This window comes from Amphiura filiformis, chromosome 20 (assembly GCF_039555335.1).
Source record: "Amphiura filiformis chromosome 20, Afil_fr2py, whole genome shotgun sequence".
NCBI lineage: Eukaryota > Metazoa > Echinodermata > Ophiuroidea > Amphilepidida > Amphiuridae > Amphiura > Amphiura filiformis.
Genome location: NC_092647.1, coordinates 58,059,842 through 58,075,838, shown reverse-complemented (window position 1 = coordinate 58,075,838; position 15,997 = coordinate 58,059,842). Strand labels below are relative to the sequence as shown.

The following is a 15,997-nucleotide window of genomic DNA, read 5'->3' as shown; positions in this document are numbered from 1 at the left end:
TACTGATACTGAAATCCTTTCTTTTGCTTTTACCATCAAAAATCTAGTTAGATAGACTACTTAATGGTATATGTAATAACTATTAAAACTTTTGAAACTTGCAGGCATGTCAACATTCAACAACTTTATAATGATATCTACAAAATTTCACTATGCATGAAATTCACAACTCGCCGTGTGGAATTTCCGGAAATTCACAACTCGTCGAGTGGACTTTCCGGAAATTCACAATTCGCCGCGAGGATTTTCTGCAAACACTGCAGGGGTAACTCGCCATTTTAACTCGCCTTTTTCTATCTCGGCAATTTTTTAACTGGCCAATAACCTGTCCTCCAACAAATCTGTATCGATGGACGACAAAATAGTAAATCAATGAAACCACAAAATTTCATAACAAATAGGCTAATGTTTCGATCATTATGAGAATATCAATATGATTGATTAAATGAAAAATGTCTCATAAATGTGCTGTTGGTGGTGTTTTTTTTGTAAGTAATAAATATATTATTATAAGTAATAAATAGACAAAAGTGTGTCCTTTATCTGATCACGTTAATATAGGAAGCACTGAGCGATCATAGTATGCTTTTGGTTTACTCAGGAAATACCAGTTAGTGTAATAAAATTATGAGTAAAAGCAGTGCATAGCAGTATCAACAACAACAACAACAACAACAACAACAACAACAACTCCAACAAAAACAACAACAATAATAATAATAATAATAATAATAATAATAATAATAATAATAATAATAATAATAATGGGCCTAATGTTGAACATGTTTTGTACATTATTTTATTATCTATTTATTTAAAACTGTTCAGTTTTGAAGTAGACTCCTATTTTGTCCAAAGTTATCTAGTTATTGGTGAAACCTTTTTTCTTTTGGCGATGTTCATTTCCAACACGATCACTCTTATTTACCAACCAAGACAATATTATTTGATTTATAGTTATCATAAATATAGAAAATATTGCATCTGACCAATAATGGTGACATTTATTGATGTGCTACACGCATGACTTAATGTTCCAAGACACATCGATTACCGATCTATTGGTACCCCTTCCTGTCTGGTTCAATAGGGCAAGGTTGGCACAGACTGGTTCAATCACGATTTTGCAAACAGTGTTGCCAACGCCGCGCCATAAGCGCACAATTGGGTTATTTGGTGATCACTCGCCGCGGCTACTAAAAACAAAACCACCACAACAAAACAAACAAACAAACAAACACATGCTGATATCATTGCTTAAAATTGGGCTACAGCTGCACTGTTTCTGTTGGTGCCAGGCTTCGGTACTAATTTTAACGTAAGCTATTTCCAAAATTATGAAATTCTTATTGGTCTTTTATGACCATTTATCGGACAATATATAACTTCTGGAAGTTTTAGGCAAGTGCTTTTCTGTCAATTGGTGGTTTACGTTCTAAATTCGGGTAAAACCACCAAAATACACATTATTTGACGCTTTGGAATCAAAATATTTGCTACTTGTGAGTCATTCACCGCGGCGTGACGAGTTAATTCGCCGCACCTTTGCACTAAAACCTTTTGGCAACACTACACATATATTAGTTCAATGTTATACGGTATCACATCGTCATCATGACGGATTGCACAGCCATTGCCACATCATTTTTCACATATCTTTGTATAAGTTTAGCTGTTTTCCCTTTCATTTTCGGAATTGTAAGTATACTTAATTTTGTTCTGTTGATTGATAATGTTTAAAATGTTGTAATCTTACAGGAATTTAAAAAGGTCATAGATCTTTGAAACTGAACGAAAACTGTTTTGTTTGATAAATTAATAATTCACATAGTATTAAATAAGTACACGACTAGGCATACAGCCTGTCTAAAAAATGTGCAAGTGAAAAGCGCCCCCTCTTCGGCAATTAGAAAATACTGTTGTGGCATGATGCTTACATCAACGTCAAGGGCGCAGTCCTATCTCTCAAATGCCGTTTGTTCTGCTCAAATTCCTTGTTTTAATATCGAGATATGTTTAGTTAACAACGAAAGGGTAAAATCACAATTGTGGCACTTTTACAAGGGAAAAGGGCTATACATGTAAATCAATCATATGACCCTTTTGGGGTTATTTTTGACCCCGTCCGTAGGCGACTGTCAATTATGCACCGACTAAAGAAGGGTCAAATTTGACCTGGTGATCTAGTGCGAAATTTGACCTCAATCATGTAAATTGTGGTTAAAAATAATTATATTTAGGGTCAAAAACTCATTTTATTTTAAAATAGTCAGTTGAAACTATTGTCAAAAATGACTACTCATTATATTCAACGTATTTCAACGTGGTTAAAATGACAGTCACTATATTCAGGGGTCCCGATTAGAAAATATGACCTTTTACGGGGTCAATTTAACATGATGCCGACCGTGGTTGATTTAACCACGAATAAGGTTAAATAAAACTGACCCCGTAAAAGGTTTGATATTTTGACCCCGTCGTTTTAAGTGTGTACCTTGTTTGAAGTGGCCAATGCATTCTTATATCAGTACACATTAGAGCTTACTACGATTGAAAGGTTCAGAGAAAATGAATTGACAGTAAGTTCCAATATCATTTGAACAGAAATGTACGGATGGACCCAGAGGCCCACAAGGACCACCTGGACCTCAAGGTGTTACGGGGGAACTGACTAAAGTGGAGTGGTTTGAAAACTGGCGACAATGTGCGTGGAGAAGCGGCAATGGTGCGGACTATGGTGAAATAGGGGTAAGTTTGCCCGGGGGGGGGTCTTCGAAAAAAAATTACGGGGATGTGCCACGCAGACTTTCGGATGCTGACTTTCTCCATACCTACTTTTTGCTGTTTTTTGCCACCCATCAGTATACCAATATTTCACAAAAAAACACCCAAAAAGCACCCAAATTTGCCCTAATTAGGCGCTTTTAGGGGTACTTTCGCCCAAATTCGCACAATTGGGCGCATTGGTTACCACTGAAAACCAACCCATCGATATACCTAAATAAATTGCTGAAAGGGTACCCCAAAACCGTGGCACATCCCCGTATACCTTCAACCAGGGAGAACCCCCTCCGGGTAAGTTTGTTTTACGGTTTCTCAAAAAGTTGATGAAAAACGGGCAATGGTAAATTTTATTGTCTTCTTTTTTACCAGGCACTGCTATATTTTTTTTTTTCAATATCGACTTCAATTCTTATGTTTGAGGAGGTAAAAGGTAAATAATTTCCAATGCGTTTTCAGCGGAAGCTTATCCCAGCAAACACAAAACATTTAACTGTTCGATTGTATAGAGGGTATATATCAGAATCAGAATCTTTATTGATATTCACATCACATAAGGTATAATCAATGTAAACAATACATGTAAGTACACAACATACAAAATACATAAATCACAAGATAATATTTACAGTTTACCATAATAAAATGTTATAGTAATACGAGCACACACTATAAGGAATGTAATATAATATTTAAAGCTTAATAAAAGTTCGGTATATTTAAATGTCATGAGACATCCGTGTAGCAAAAGCACCATTAACATATTCAAGAACTAGAGAAATACAATCATATTCTTCTGTACTCATAATTAGAAGGAAAACATCATTATCACTGAGTTTAACAATATCATAAATTTCCTTAAGACCAGAAAATAACTTAGTACGAAGATCATCATAATAAGAACACTTCATAATAAAATGGAACTCATCCTCAACAACATTCAAGTTACAAAGTTTACAGAGTTGTTGTTCAACATCAATTTTTGGATGACAGTGACGACCTTTTTCGATCATTAAAGAGTGCGCACTAATTCTAAGTTGACTAAAATTTAATCTACGGGAACGACTATACATAGTAATATAATTTTCTAAATCAAAAGATCTCTTGAACAGGTAATAAGTTCTAAGTTTACTATGCACACTATTGATACTGTCTGTCCAGAGGTTACAATAAGCTGACTGTAAATTGGAAGTTATAAAGTTATTAAAATTACCTGATGTAATCATATTTGGTTTAGTCCAAATACACAGTTTATATACAAGAGTGAGAATCTTTTTTATCCCTGATGACCAGCAGAATGTGTTATTATCACAAAGTATTCTGTTATCAATTAATGAATGAGTTACAAAGGAATTATTACCCTCAAGACATTTTTTTGTTTAGTGACCACCAATATTTTACCGAAAGGCTAAGCATGGAAATAAGAACTGGAAAACTACCGAATTCTCCCCTAACCAACAACATTGTTTGTTGCTCTCTTATGGACACCAAGCAACAATTTATAAACTTTGACATGAAGAATTTCACTTGGAAGTTTATCACAAAGTGAAAGAAAATTAGTATCATTGAGGTTTTTTAACAAGTAAGGTGCCCAAACCTCACAACCGTAATTAAGGATAGGTTGAATAAGAGAGCTGAACAATTTCATACTACACCTATGTGTACCATACAAGTTGGTTCTGATTTTGAAATAAGCTTTGAGCGCCTTTTCTTTCAAACGAAGAATGGCCTTTGTAAATGAGCCTGACGGTGTAAAAATAATACCCAAATAACAATACTCATTAGTGATGCTAATATTTGTGTCACCAAAGTTGAATTTGAAACGTTTCAAAATATGACCACTTTTGTTAAAGATCATTACATTCGACTTATCAATATTGACAATTAGTTTCATTTATTACAATATGCATGTAATTTATCAAGTGCAATTTGTAGACCCTCCTCACTTTCTGACAGAAGAATAAAATCATCTGCATACATTAGACCACTAACGGGAGTATTGTTAAGAAATACCGGGTGCATTCATCAGCACTAAAAATTTTGGAAGATCACAAAGAAAAATGTTAAAGAAAATTGGACTCAGAATACAACCTTGTTTAACCCCAACTGTTGTTTCAAAACTATCAGTTAACTTATTATAAATTTTAACTGAAAAAGAAACAGATGTATATAAAACTCTCTAATATAATATTCAATATGCTGCAAAACATTCTAAAATAATGCGTTTTATTAAATGTTGACAAACATTTTTCAAAACTCTTTGCCAACAATATTTCACAATAACACTTTTTAAAATATTGTTTTATCCATATAAATGTTTTAAAACGTTTTCAAGACCTCTATACATGCTATATAACCTAACTATTAAAAACGCTTTAACCAAAACCAAAACGGGTTTATAACGTTTTAAAACCATTTTTGTGTTTGCTGGGATTATTAATACAAAACCCACCAAAGTCCATGGAAAGTAATTGTGAGAAAAGTAAAATAAACAAAACAAGTTGTCATTTTAATTCCTTCAGTAAGATTTACCTGGTAAATAGATTTGCCAGGTAAATAGGGCAAGGTTTACATGCAAATTAGTGGGCTAAACTGTATTAGTTAATTATGACGATTAGCATTTTGGGGACTTCGTGAGGGGTGTCAGTTTTGTATGCCGAACTTGGGTGGTGTTTTGAATCACATAGTAGGCCTAAGTGTATTCTTCACTCTTTGCTCTCAGTCTTTTTTCTTGTTCTGTGCACATTCAGCTTCATTTCTGCGTTTTATACCCCTTATTTCGCCATTACTGATGCTATCACCTCAATTTAGCACTTCAGCCGTCGTGTTCTGTTTGCGTGGGCACTATCATATGTGTGCAAAAACCGCCCAAATCCTGGAATTGTGTGGATTTTGGATTTCACATGCTCAATAGACGCACGTAGACGGTGGATTTGTGTTGTTCTTTTATACATATGATAGGCCTATGTATAAGCAACAATTTCCTATGCTTAACTCAACTTGGCCAAAGTATGCACTTGGGTGGGTTTTGTATTCTGGTATTTTTTTAAATTAAAATTGTAATGTTTCTCAATTTTTCCACACCACTGATACACTTTCCTTTAACATGTATACATGTACATTACTGTGTAAAATGACAGCTATTCAAATAGCTATTATAAGCGATAGGCATGACAGGTTGCTTCAAATGTGCTGACATTTTCTTTAAAGACCAAGATCTAGGTAGTCACAGCCCGTCGAATGGGATCATGGGAAGCTGTATTTTCGCTCGAAAGGGAAACATATCTTGTTACCATTTCGCCAATGTTATCAATTCCCGGTGTTATGAGTCGCATTTTTTCGCCAATCATAAGTTGAACAAATTTGGGATAGGATAACAAAAACGACTTGTAAGGAAGTCTACTAGATGACCTCAAAAGGTCAAGTCGTCTCAGAAAATAAAACTAAGTGGGAGAATGGCGATAAGATTATTGAGAGAGGGCAACACCATTGAACGTTTTCAGCTATTATTATTATTATTATTATTAATCAACACTTATATGGCGCTCTAACAATGAGCACAGCGCCTATAAAGCTTGCTATCAAATTAAAGCTGATCATGTGTAAAATATTATTCTTTTAACTATATTGCGACTTTATTTGCTATTTTGCCGCGAAGAAAAAAGGTTCAAATTTAACCCCCAAAATGTCGACGTTACCTTCATGGTAAGATATATTTCGTAATCTCTCAGATGACGAAATAACTAAATTTTCGAAACCGGGCGTTGTTCAAATTCGCGCCAATAAAAAAAATTGGATCTTTTCTTAGATTTTTTCATGTAAGTACTTGTTGGAAGCAAAATGAGCTGACCAGTACATACCCGGGAGTACATAAAACGTGTAGTAATTTGGCGGTGTGCCCTCTTGACACCTTTTTGAACGGAAATACAGCTCGTTTAGCTAATATCAACATGAGGTTATCAGCAGAAATATTTTGCTACCGTATTGTACTAACACCACAACTATATGGTGCTTTATTCAGTAATAGAAAGAAAAGTGAAAAAGTTCGTTATTTTTTTTTAAAAAAAATATTACCAAAATGACACCATGTACACATCAATCTCTTAATTTGCATATAGCCACCATTCTAGCTAGCTGGCCCATATCCAAGGGTGCACGTCGTCATTTATATAATGATGTCAATGGCATTATTGAGCAAATTCGTACCTCTAACTCTGCCCTGGAATAGGCCCTTATTTATGATTTGATAACAAATTTTCACCAAACACACATTTTCATAGAATATAATTTTTTCTCAATTTGACCAGGGCTATTTTAACAGGCTGGCCATTAATTAGCGATCATAACATATGGAAAGGTTTCTATACAAAAACGATTCTCTTATAAACCATCATGCGCACAGTTTCCACCTCGATATACCTGAGCACACAGTTTTGTCCAAGAGCTGTCAAGCAAGCAGTGAATTGTCTCCGCACAGTCTTTGATTACACTACACGGTTGAGTGCATAGCAATATAAGAGCTGTGGAGCTTCTAGCTGGAAAATGGGTCTCTTTGATTGGTTTTTGTCGAAACCTCAAGTGTTCCCTTCACCAATCAGAATGTTTTTTATATCAAAGGAAAGCTAACACTTCCCCCTAAAAACACTTTTCGTCACTAGATGAACAGATAACACAATTCAATGTTATAGCAAGGCGACTGTGGAAAATCTGTTGAAAACTACCTATCCAAGGTTTTAAAAATCAAAACCTCAAGTGTTCCTTACAATATTTTTCAAATTTTATGTCATTAAATTAAAAAGCACACTTATATTGTCCATATACTATCGTCACTAGAATGAGCAATGGCCAATTCTCTTTAAATTGCAAATCTTGTGCAAAAAGTTACTATTTTCCCCTGTTTTGTCATACGATTGTAAATTCAATGAACTATGACTTTGCTAAAGAGCGCTTTCAAATTGATATGTGATTCGATTGTAATAAAGAAATAGATTTTTTACCCCTTCGACACTTTACAATATACCGTATACGTTTTATTCGATTCTTACAGTCATGTACTATTACCAAACAGAAAAGTGACAGCGCCCTCTACGTTACTTATGGCGCAAATATGCGAGTCTATGGGTGTCATGGCTGCTGTAAACGCTGGTATATTACATTTAATGGTGCCGAGTGCTCACCTATTCCCATAGACGGAGCTGTCTACCAAACCAACACAAATAACATGAATCTTCTCAGACACAGAAATATTGGAGGTAAGTCAAATTAAAACCCTAAAGAAACAACTAATGGTGGTGACGGATACAGAGAGGACCGATGAGGGCCCCTGCCACCTCTTTTGAATGTTTGACAGCTTAATTATGTAAATTTAGTTGATTTTGGATTATATCTATGATATAATATATATATATATATTGTGGGATCCGAACCCACGCCTCCGTTTGGATTTTAAATGAATGGATTTATGACACTCCGTTTTAATAATAAATAAATAAATACACAGATAATTGGTGGATGTTACAATCTAAGTGCGGATAGGTTTGCGCCGGGTCCGGCTGCCACCGGCCTAGTTGATGCGATCTTGTTGTAAAGATTCACCAGTTGCAGCGAAATTACAGCGCTTTGAATCCTCAGGAAAAATGTGCTATATAAATCCAAAATTCATATTTTATTTTGATTTTTTTTTAATACCTACCTACCTACCAGATAGTATCATGCATTTCTGCACCTGCTGCCTGACGTAGGAGAAACTTCCATATGGCCCGGTCCTTGGTAGCAACTTCAGATTCTTCCACAGAACACCTGGTGCCAAGTCTATCCAAGTCCCTTTGAACAACATTCTTCCAAGTTGTCCTATAGACCAGGTTAAAACTGAGCTAAGTACCACTTGGAGAACGAGAAATTCTCATATGGTTTACCTGGACCAGTTTTGCATGGGGAACAAGAATTTCAAGTGGTACTTAGCTCAGTTTTAACCTGGTCTACTAGGGCGTCCAGGTCTTCTCTTTCCGTGGGTGGGATTACAGAAGTAGAGGAATGCGACTCTCATCCACCCTGAGCAGATACCCAAACCACTGTAAGCGGCGCTTTCTAATGATGGTGGTGAGCTTCTGTTGCTTTGTCAGAGATCTTATGAAGTCGTTGGTGATATATTGAGTCCATTTGATGCGAAGAAGTTTCCTTTGGCATCTCATATCAAATGCATTTAATCTGGACTCCTCTCTCTCAGTGAGAGTCCAGCATTTAGAAGCATATAGAAGGGTAGAAAGAACGCAGGCATTATAGAATTTCATCTTGGTGTCTAAGTTGATATACCGGTCCTTCCCTTCTCAAGTTCTTTAAAAGCACCTGATGCTTTGCCAATCCTATGATTGAGCTCCTTGGCATTTGATCCATCAGCACTACAGTATGCTCCCAGATACTTGAAGTGATCTACAACCTTGGTGAGGCCTTCATCTCCCATTGGAACAGATGGTGCTGAGCTCAAACGACCAAATGACATGATTGCCGTTTTCTTAAAGCTCATTTTAAGTCCCAACTTTCCAGCTGCTTCACGGATGGCTATAGTTGTTTCCGTCATCTTGGCATCAGAATCTTCTAGGAGGGCTATGTCGTCAGCATAGTCTAGATCAGACAGCTTAACCTCCGGGTACCTCGAGCTTCGCCTAGGTAGAAGGATTATACCTTTCTTATTTTCAGAACTAACATGCTTACACAGATTTTGACCTAACTTGGTCACAACCATATTGACCATTCCCCTACATGTCACAAGAAACGCGTGGGGTCAAAAACGTGATTTCAACTCAATATACATCTTCTCTCACAAATTACGTAGGACAGTGAAGCCACTTGCAAACATGCAATGAAATTACCCAGCGTCTATGGCGCGTACACATATTGGGGGTCATTAGGTCATGAGTACAAAAGTACTTTGATAAAACGTCAGTATATATTTTTATGTCAATAAAACATCGTTGAATACCACCACATCGTTTAATTTAGAATGGCAAAGACTTGGTGAATTCATCTGTGAGATCAAATTTGGGCAAAAGTGCTAATTTTTGGAGAAAATCCCCCCAAATTTTTAAAAACTAGATAAAAATATCTAGGACCCGTGTTTTTTTACCAAAATTTAAAAATGCTAATTTTTACCCCCAAATCATAAAAAAGCCCAATTTTCGCCCAAATTTCAAATATTTTTGGTGAAGCTGATCAAAATTCATGTAGGGACTGTTAAGACTGGTAAGACTTTTATTCTGGAGACATCATGAAAATATGTCTGGTGCAATTAGTTCCAAGTTGAGAGAAAGACATTTCCAGATTGTATAGACCAATGCAGTACACGGTCGTTCCACATTGATGCATAGTGCAGTTATGTCCACGGCAATGAAATTCCTTTCCAGCCATAAACCCACTTAGTGAAGATTAAACCAAGATATGCAGTACTAAACCCTTATATTAATCGATTGTCCAATGCAAATTTATTACCACGTGATAATATTAATCCATTGAGCGATCGAATTGTCCGCTACGGTCGACTAATCCAATCGATAATGACGCTATTGACATGTACGGGCGGAGCTCCACTGACTGAGTTTTGGGGTATTTTTCACTGGTTTGCTATCATTTACTCATCAAGCCGTTATTATAAGGACTATACTAATGATTTAAAAAGTGACATGTAGAGAATAAACCATACTTGATTGACAGAAAGTTCTAAATGTGTACCTTTTACGGTTTCGTTACACCCCTCTTGCAAATGCGACCAAACCAGGACGGCCCGGTGAAGTAAAATGCGCATTGGAATAACTCGGGAGTTTGGATATAGATGGTATATTTCTTTCTCATACAAATGTATGGTCCCCGTTATTAAAGCTTGTACCGGATTGAAAAATTCATTTTGAAAAGAATAAGCAATTGAAACATAGAGCAAGTAGGCCTACTAAAATCATAGCTTTTATACTTTTTGATATATGACGCTAACTAATTCATCTCCTATATCTACAACACAGCGCTACCAGTAGGGGTCAATCGCCTATGTCCCTGTGTTGTATGCATACATGTAGTTAACAATAACTGCATGATGGCGTATCATCTGATGTAAATACATTCATCTTCTTTTCCCATTCCAGGATATTGTATGAATATTGCAGCTGGATCAGTGGTAGTCCGTGCAATGGTAGGAGATTGTTCTGGCTATGGTAACTATGATGCAGAAAGTGGCTGGAACAGTGCATCAAGAATTATTGTCAGAGAAGTACCAAAATCGCCTTATGATTAAAGTAGTTTGAGTAGATGATACCGCCGCAATCTGCAGTAACGTAGGGTCGTCTACACACGAATTCATACGATCCTCCAATTAGATTTTGTGTTTACAAGCTACGCCAACTGAACAAGAAAAGTTTTTGATTCATCATCAAGTTTGGAATTTTTACACTGAAAGTGGACTATAATTCGCTCAGATTATTGAACATACACAACCGCCAAAAGTATGCGCACCTTGCATGAGAGCTAAAACTGGGAATCCATTTAATTATTGCGTGATTAAGCTCCTTTTCAGCCGTGTAGTGGAGGGTATAGTCGGGAGACTTCGACAACCTGTTACTGCCAGATACCATTACCACTTTGGCTGGCTTCAAATCGTTTGTACATGAGGAAACTTTGTAGTCGCCTGCTTCGCAGCCAAATGAAATGAAATGAAATGAAATGAAATGAAATGAAATGAAATGAAATGAAATGAAATGAAATGAAATGAAATGAAAAAGGTAATCTGTGGCATAGAAATGATGAAGTTTATATAAAAATGATGAAGTTTGATGAAACTTTCAATAACTTGAAAAGGATTTATGGAGTTTTCTTTGGGATTTTTATATAGCAAAATAGGTCAAGTACAATTGAGGCCTATATTGACCTTGACATATTTTGATGCATTTTGATTCATCTGTTTTCAAAATCGGAGCACATATTTTTTAACCCCATAGAGGCCAAATGTTGACATTTGACCTTTTTGGTAATAACTCGAGAACGGTATATCCTAGATAGGTCAAACTTACATTTTTAAAATTCTTATGACTAGAGGAATACATTGGTATGGTTTTGAACAAGCAAGTTTGAAATTTGATCCTGTATAAATTCGATGATCCTTTCCCGGCAAAAGTTACTGTGGTTCAATTGCCAGCGCCATTATTTGGGTAGCCAATGATGTCAACAATCTATGATATGACGTGGTACCTCCCAACCTACCAGTATCACCCACTATTTAGACTATGTAGTAGAGTTTGCAACGATGCCTCATCAATGATGGCTATACATGTAATGTGTGAATCTTCTTTGTTTTATGAACTTTTAAATATTCAATTTTATCGTCATTGATGTTATTATATTTAGGTACCGTTCAATATTTACACCAGGGGTAGTTTGAGTTTTGCGTTCCCTTCTCGCCCCGGCTCCTCGCGTCCCCTCATGGTTCAAGTTAAAACTTCATATTCCCCCCTCAAGACCCCAAAAAAAATCGGATTACCCCCTTAAACCTCCCACTGCCCCTGGCGTAGATAAAGAACGGTCCCTTATTTGCAATCAATTATGTTGTGATTCGACTCAAGATGAGATGCTTTAATAATTATACATGAATCTTTTGAAAATATTATGCCAATGTCTCTGTTGTTCAGACATATATATTTATATTTATTTAGAGAATTATTGTTATTATTGAATATACAATATTAATGTTCTTATAGTTTAATGGTTTGTTAAGGGATCGGATTTCAACGTTTGCACAGTATTTTTGTTGGAAATGAGTGTACATCAGACATATCGAATTGAATTCTGAATACGAGGAATGAAATGAAACTGATTTTAAGTAATTTTGGCAATATAAAACACTTTTTATGGCAAATGATTAAAAATGATATATTTTTTATTTTACATATTTAACAGTCCTCGAAGTACAATATATAAATTTATTGATATGTAAATTCAGCGTATGTAGCTGGAAGGAAATACCGACGATCATTTGAAAAATTTTACCTTTCGTATTGAAGATACACATTTTTTTCCCCAAAAGATCTAAACAAATTTAGGTATTTTGGGGAAAAATTTATATCTTTAATACGAAAAGTCAAATTGTTTTCAAATGGTCATCGGCTCCCCCCCCCAACTGCAAGTAAATATCATTGTAGAATGTTTACTTCGAGGACTGTTAAATATCACAAATATCAAATTTTAATAATTTGCCATACAATTTGTATAATATCGCGAAGTTCAAAAAATCAAAATTATTTGATATCAGAGGGACATTCTTCATATTCAGAATGCAATTCGGTATGTCTGATGTGCTCTCAGGCTCCACAAAAAATACTGTGCAAGCGCAAAGGTGGGTGACCGACCCCATAATGGAAGATTTGTTGTTATTAAATATAAACTCTGTCAACATGGTCAACGCTGTTGCAAAATTATTGAAATTATCATGATGATGTTTGCCTTTTGCCGAATTAATTCCGGGAAAGTTTCCGAATCTGCCATACCAAACCTAATAACAATTATTTTACCCCTTCTAATTTTATTTGAGGTATGGAAATTCGTTGTCTTTGGTTTTCACAATGTTCATGAATTTCGCCACAAATCTATCGCGTGGTACTGTGCATACGTATTCGACTTATATTTCCATCGTAATAATAAAACGCCGGTTCCATCGTTTTATTCAAAATCTCGGATTTTGACAAAACTACAGCACCTAAAGTCTTGATTTTTGCAGAGTATCTTTATTGACTAAAGTACATTACAATCGTGTAAAAACCAGAATTTAAAATGTTTCTTGTCAGCAAATGTTATAATATGGCTTTAAGGCTCGGTCACCCAGCTTTGCACAGTATTATTTGTGGGACATGAGAGCACATATGTAGACCAGGAAAGACACCAGATTGCATTCTGAATACGAGGATTTTGATTTCTTGAAATTAACGATACAATACAAATTCTATGGAAAATTATTAAAAATTGACTTTTTGACATTAAACAATCCTCGAAGTAGGTCACAACTGTGAAACTAGGTAGACTTTATAAATCTAATGCTCCGTACTTAAAGTGTATGTAGCTGGGATGAAGTCTTTCGGGACCTAAGTCTTTCGGGAAACTTCATGTATATCTTCAGTATGAAAGGTCAAAATTTTCACATGATGGTTTGCATTTCCTCCCAGCTACATACACTTTAACCCTATTCTATTACCCCCCCCCCCCACACACACACCCCCACCCACCCCTACACACACAAGTGGTATATTTGAGTGGTGCGGAGGTATCACATTAACTACTCCATTGCAGTGTTATCGGTTGAGTAAAAACCAATAAGTGGCATACCATTGGCAAGTTTGGACTTTAAGCTTTTAGAAAAACAAGTTCAATAATCAATTATTGAAATTTTATGCAAATTAGCTCATGAATAATCAATGAGCTCATAGCTAAATATGATAAAAAAATATTTTGTTTCACATTTTGAAGTGTATGAGTACATCAATGTGGCATTTTTATGCAGTTTTAAATCAACTGCCGTGTTTCTACATTATAAAAAGAAGTCCGAGTTAATTTGGACTATATTTGACAAGTTTATGGACATTTTTGGGCTATAATGGTTACAATTTTATGATGTGTAAATGGTAGTTATATTAGGAAAAAAAGGTGTTTTGTTGATAGAGAAGTGATAAATTATTAAAACTGTTCAAAAGGTAAGACCTTATTTGTGTAAGTATTTTTTACATGCATATTAAGCCATTTCGTGTCGTATGCATGGCACAAAATTGATGGGGGTAATAGAATAGGGATGTGCACATCATTAGATTGATAAAGTTTACTTCGAAGACTGTTAAATATAAAAAATATCAATTTGTATTATATCGCGAATTTAAAAAAAAAAATCAAAATTATTTGATATCAGGACATTCCTCGTATTCAGAATGCAATGTTGGTGTGTCTGATGTGCTCTCAGGACCCACAGACAAAACTGTGCAAAGGTGAGTTACAGAGCCCTTAAGGGCTGGGGTATGAACGTTTGGGCAGTATTTATTTTGGGACATTAGAGCACATCAGACATATCGAATTGCATTCTGAATACGAAGAATGTCATTCTGATATCAAATAATTTTGAATTTTTGAAATTCGCAATTTAATACACATTTTATGGCAAATCATTAAAAATTGATATTTTTGATATTTAACAGTACTTGAAGTTAACTTTATAAATCTGATGATTTATACTTAAAGTGTATGTAGGTGGGTTGAAAAGCCGACGATCAATTGAAAATTTTGACCTTTCGTATTGAAGATATGGATTTTTTTTCCCAAAACACCAAAATAAATTAGGTCTTTTTGGGAAAAAAAATCCATATCTTCAATATGAAAGGTCAAAATTTTCAATTGACCGTCGGCTTTTCCTCCTGCTTTTTAAGAATATATCATTAGATTTATATAAATTACTTCGAGGACTGTTATATATCAAAAATTCGAAAAATATCAAATTTTTATAATTTGTCATAAAATTTGTATTATATTGTGATTTTCAAAAAATGATAATTATTTGATATCAGAAAGACATGCTTCGTATTCAGAATACAATTCGATAGGTCTGAGGTGCTCTCATGTGCCACAAAAAATACTATCGAAACGCAATAAACGCTCATTTTAGATCCCTTAAAGGATTGTGTAATCAATTGAATTTAATATTGCATTTAAAAGGGAAAAGAAAAACTTGATGTTTTATAATTTATTAAGGTCTTTCAAATGTTTTTAACCGAATTAAAATTAGGTTTTAAAATTTACTTCAAAAGTATATTATTTAATCGTTCCAGTCCCACTGACACCTCATGCATGTTTGCCTGGGTGGGTAGAATAAGGCATAACTATGTTCACTGGAGGAGCATCAAAACTAGCACTACAGCCTTGTTACATACTAATACCTATTTTAATGCATCCACAGGTCCAGTAAAAGTAAAGGCCCTTTCAGTGATCCCTGCGTAAAATTAAAATTGTTTATAAATTGCCTAAAAGTGAAGGGTAAGTCATTAAAATTGTCATTAGGTATTTTTGAAATGAAAAAATTTGGCAAAAAATGAGGAAAGCAGCAGTATTGTCAAATACATGTAGCTAATTTATATACTGTCAGTATATAAATTACAGATTTCATGTAAATGCCTTATTTTGTCTTAAATACACAGCTTTCGGCTGAACC

The 15,997-nt window shown here is 35.1% G+C and overlaps 1 protein-coding gene across 1 annotated transcript; it reads left to right on the top strand.

Moving 5' to 3' along the window:
* Positions 1-1,599: 1,599 nt before the first annotated feature.
* LOC140142107 (collagen triple helix repeat-containing protein 1-like) lies at positions 1,600-15,190 on the top strand. Its single transcript, XM_072164067.1, has 4 exons — positions 1,600-1,698; positions 2,605-2,748; positions 7,829-8,033; positions 10,911-15,190. Exons 1-4 carry the CDS (start codon positions 1,615-1,617, stop codon positions 11,057-11,059), a joined length of 582 nt encoding a protein of 193 aa, XP_072020168.1. The 5' UTR covers positions 1,600-1,614; the 3' UTR covers positions 11,060-15,190.
* Positions 15,191-15,997: the final 807 nt, after the last annotated feature.

Coding starts and splice junctions, on each gene's coding strand:
- LOC140142107 (XM_072164067.1), top strand. CDS start 1,615: ATGACGGATTGCACAGCCATTGCCACATCATTTTTCACATATCTTTGT. Junction 2,749..7,828: donor CGGACTATGGTGAAATAGGG/GTAAGTTTGCCC, acceptor CGATTCTTACAG/TCATGTACTATTACCAAACA. Junction 8,034..10,910: donor CAGACACAGAAATATTGGAG/GTAAGTCAAATT, acceptor TTCCCATTCCAG/GATATTGTATGAATATTGCA.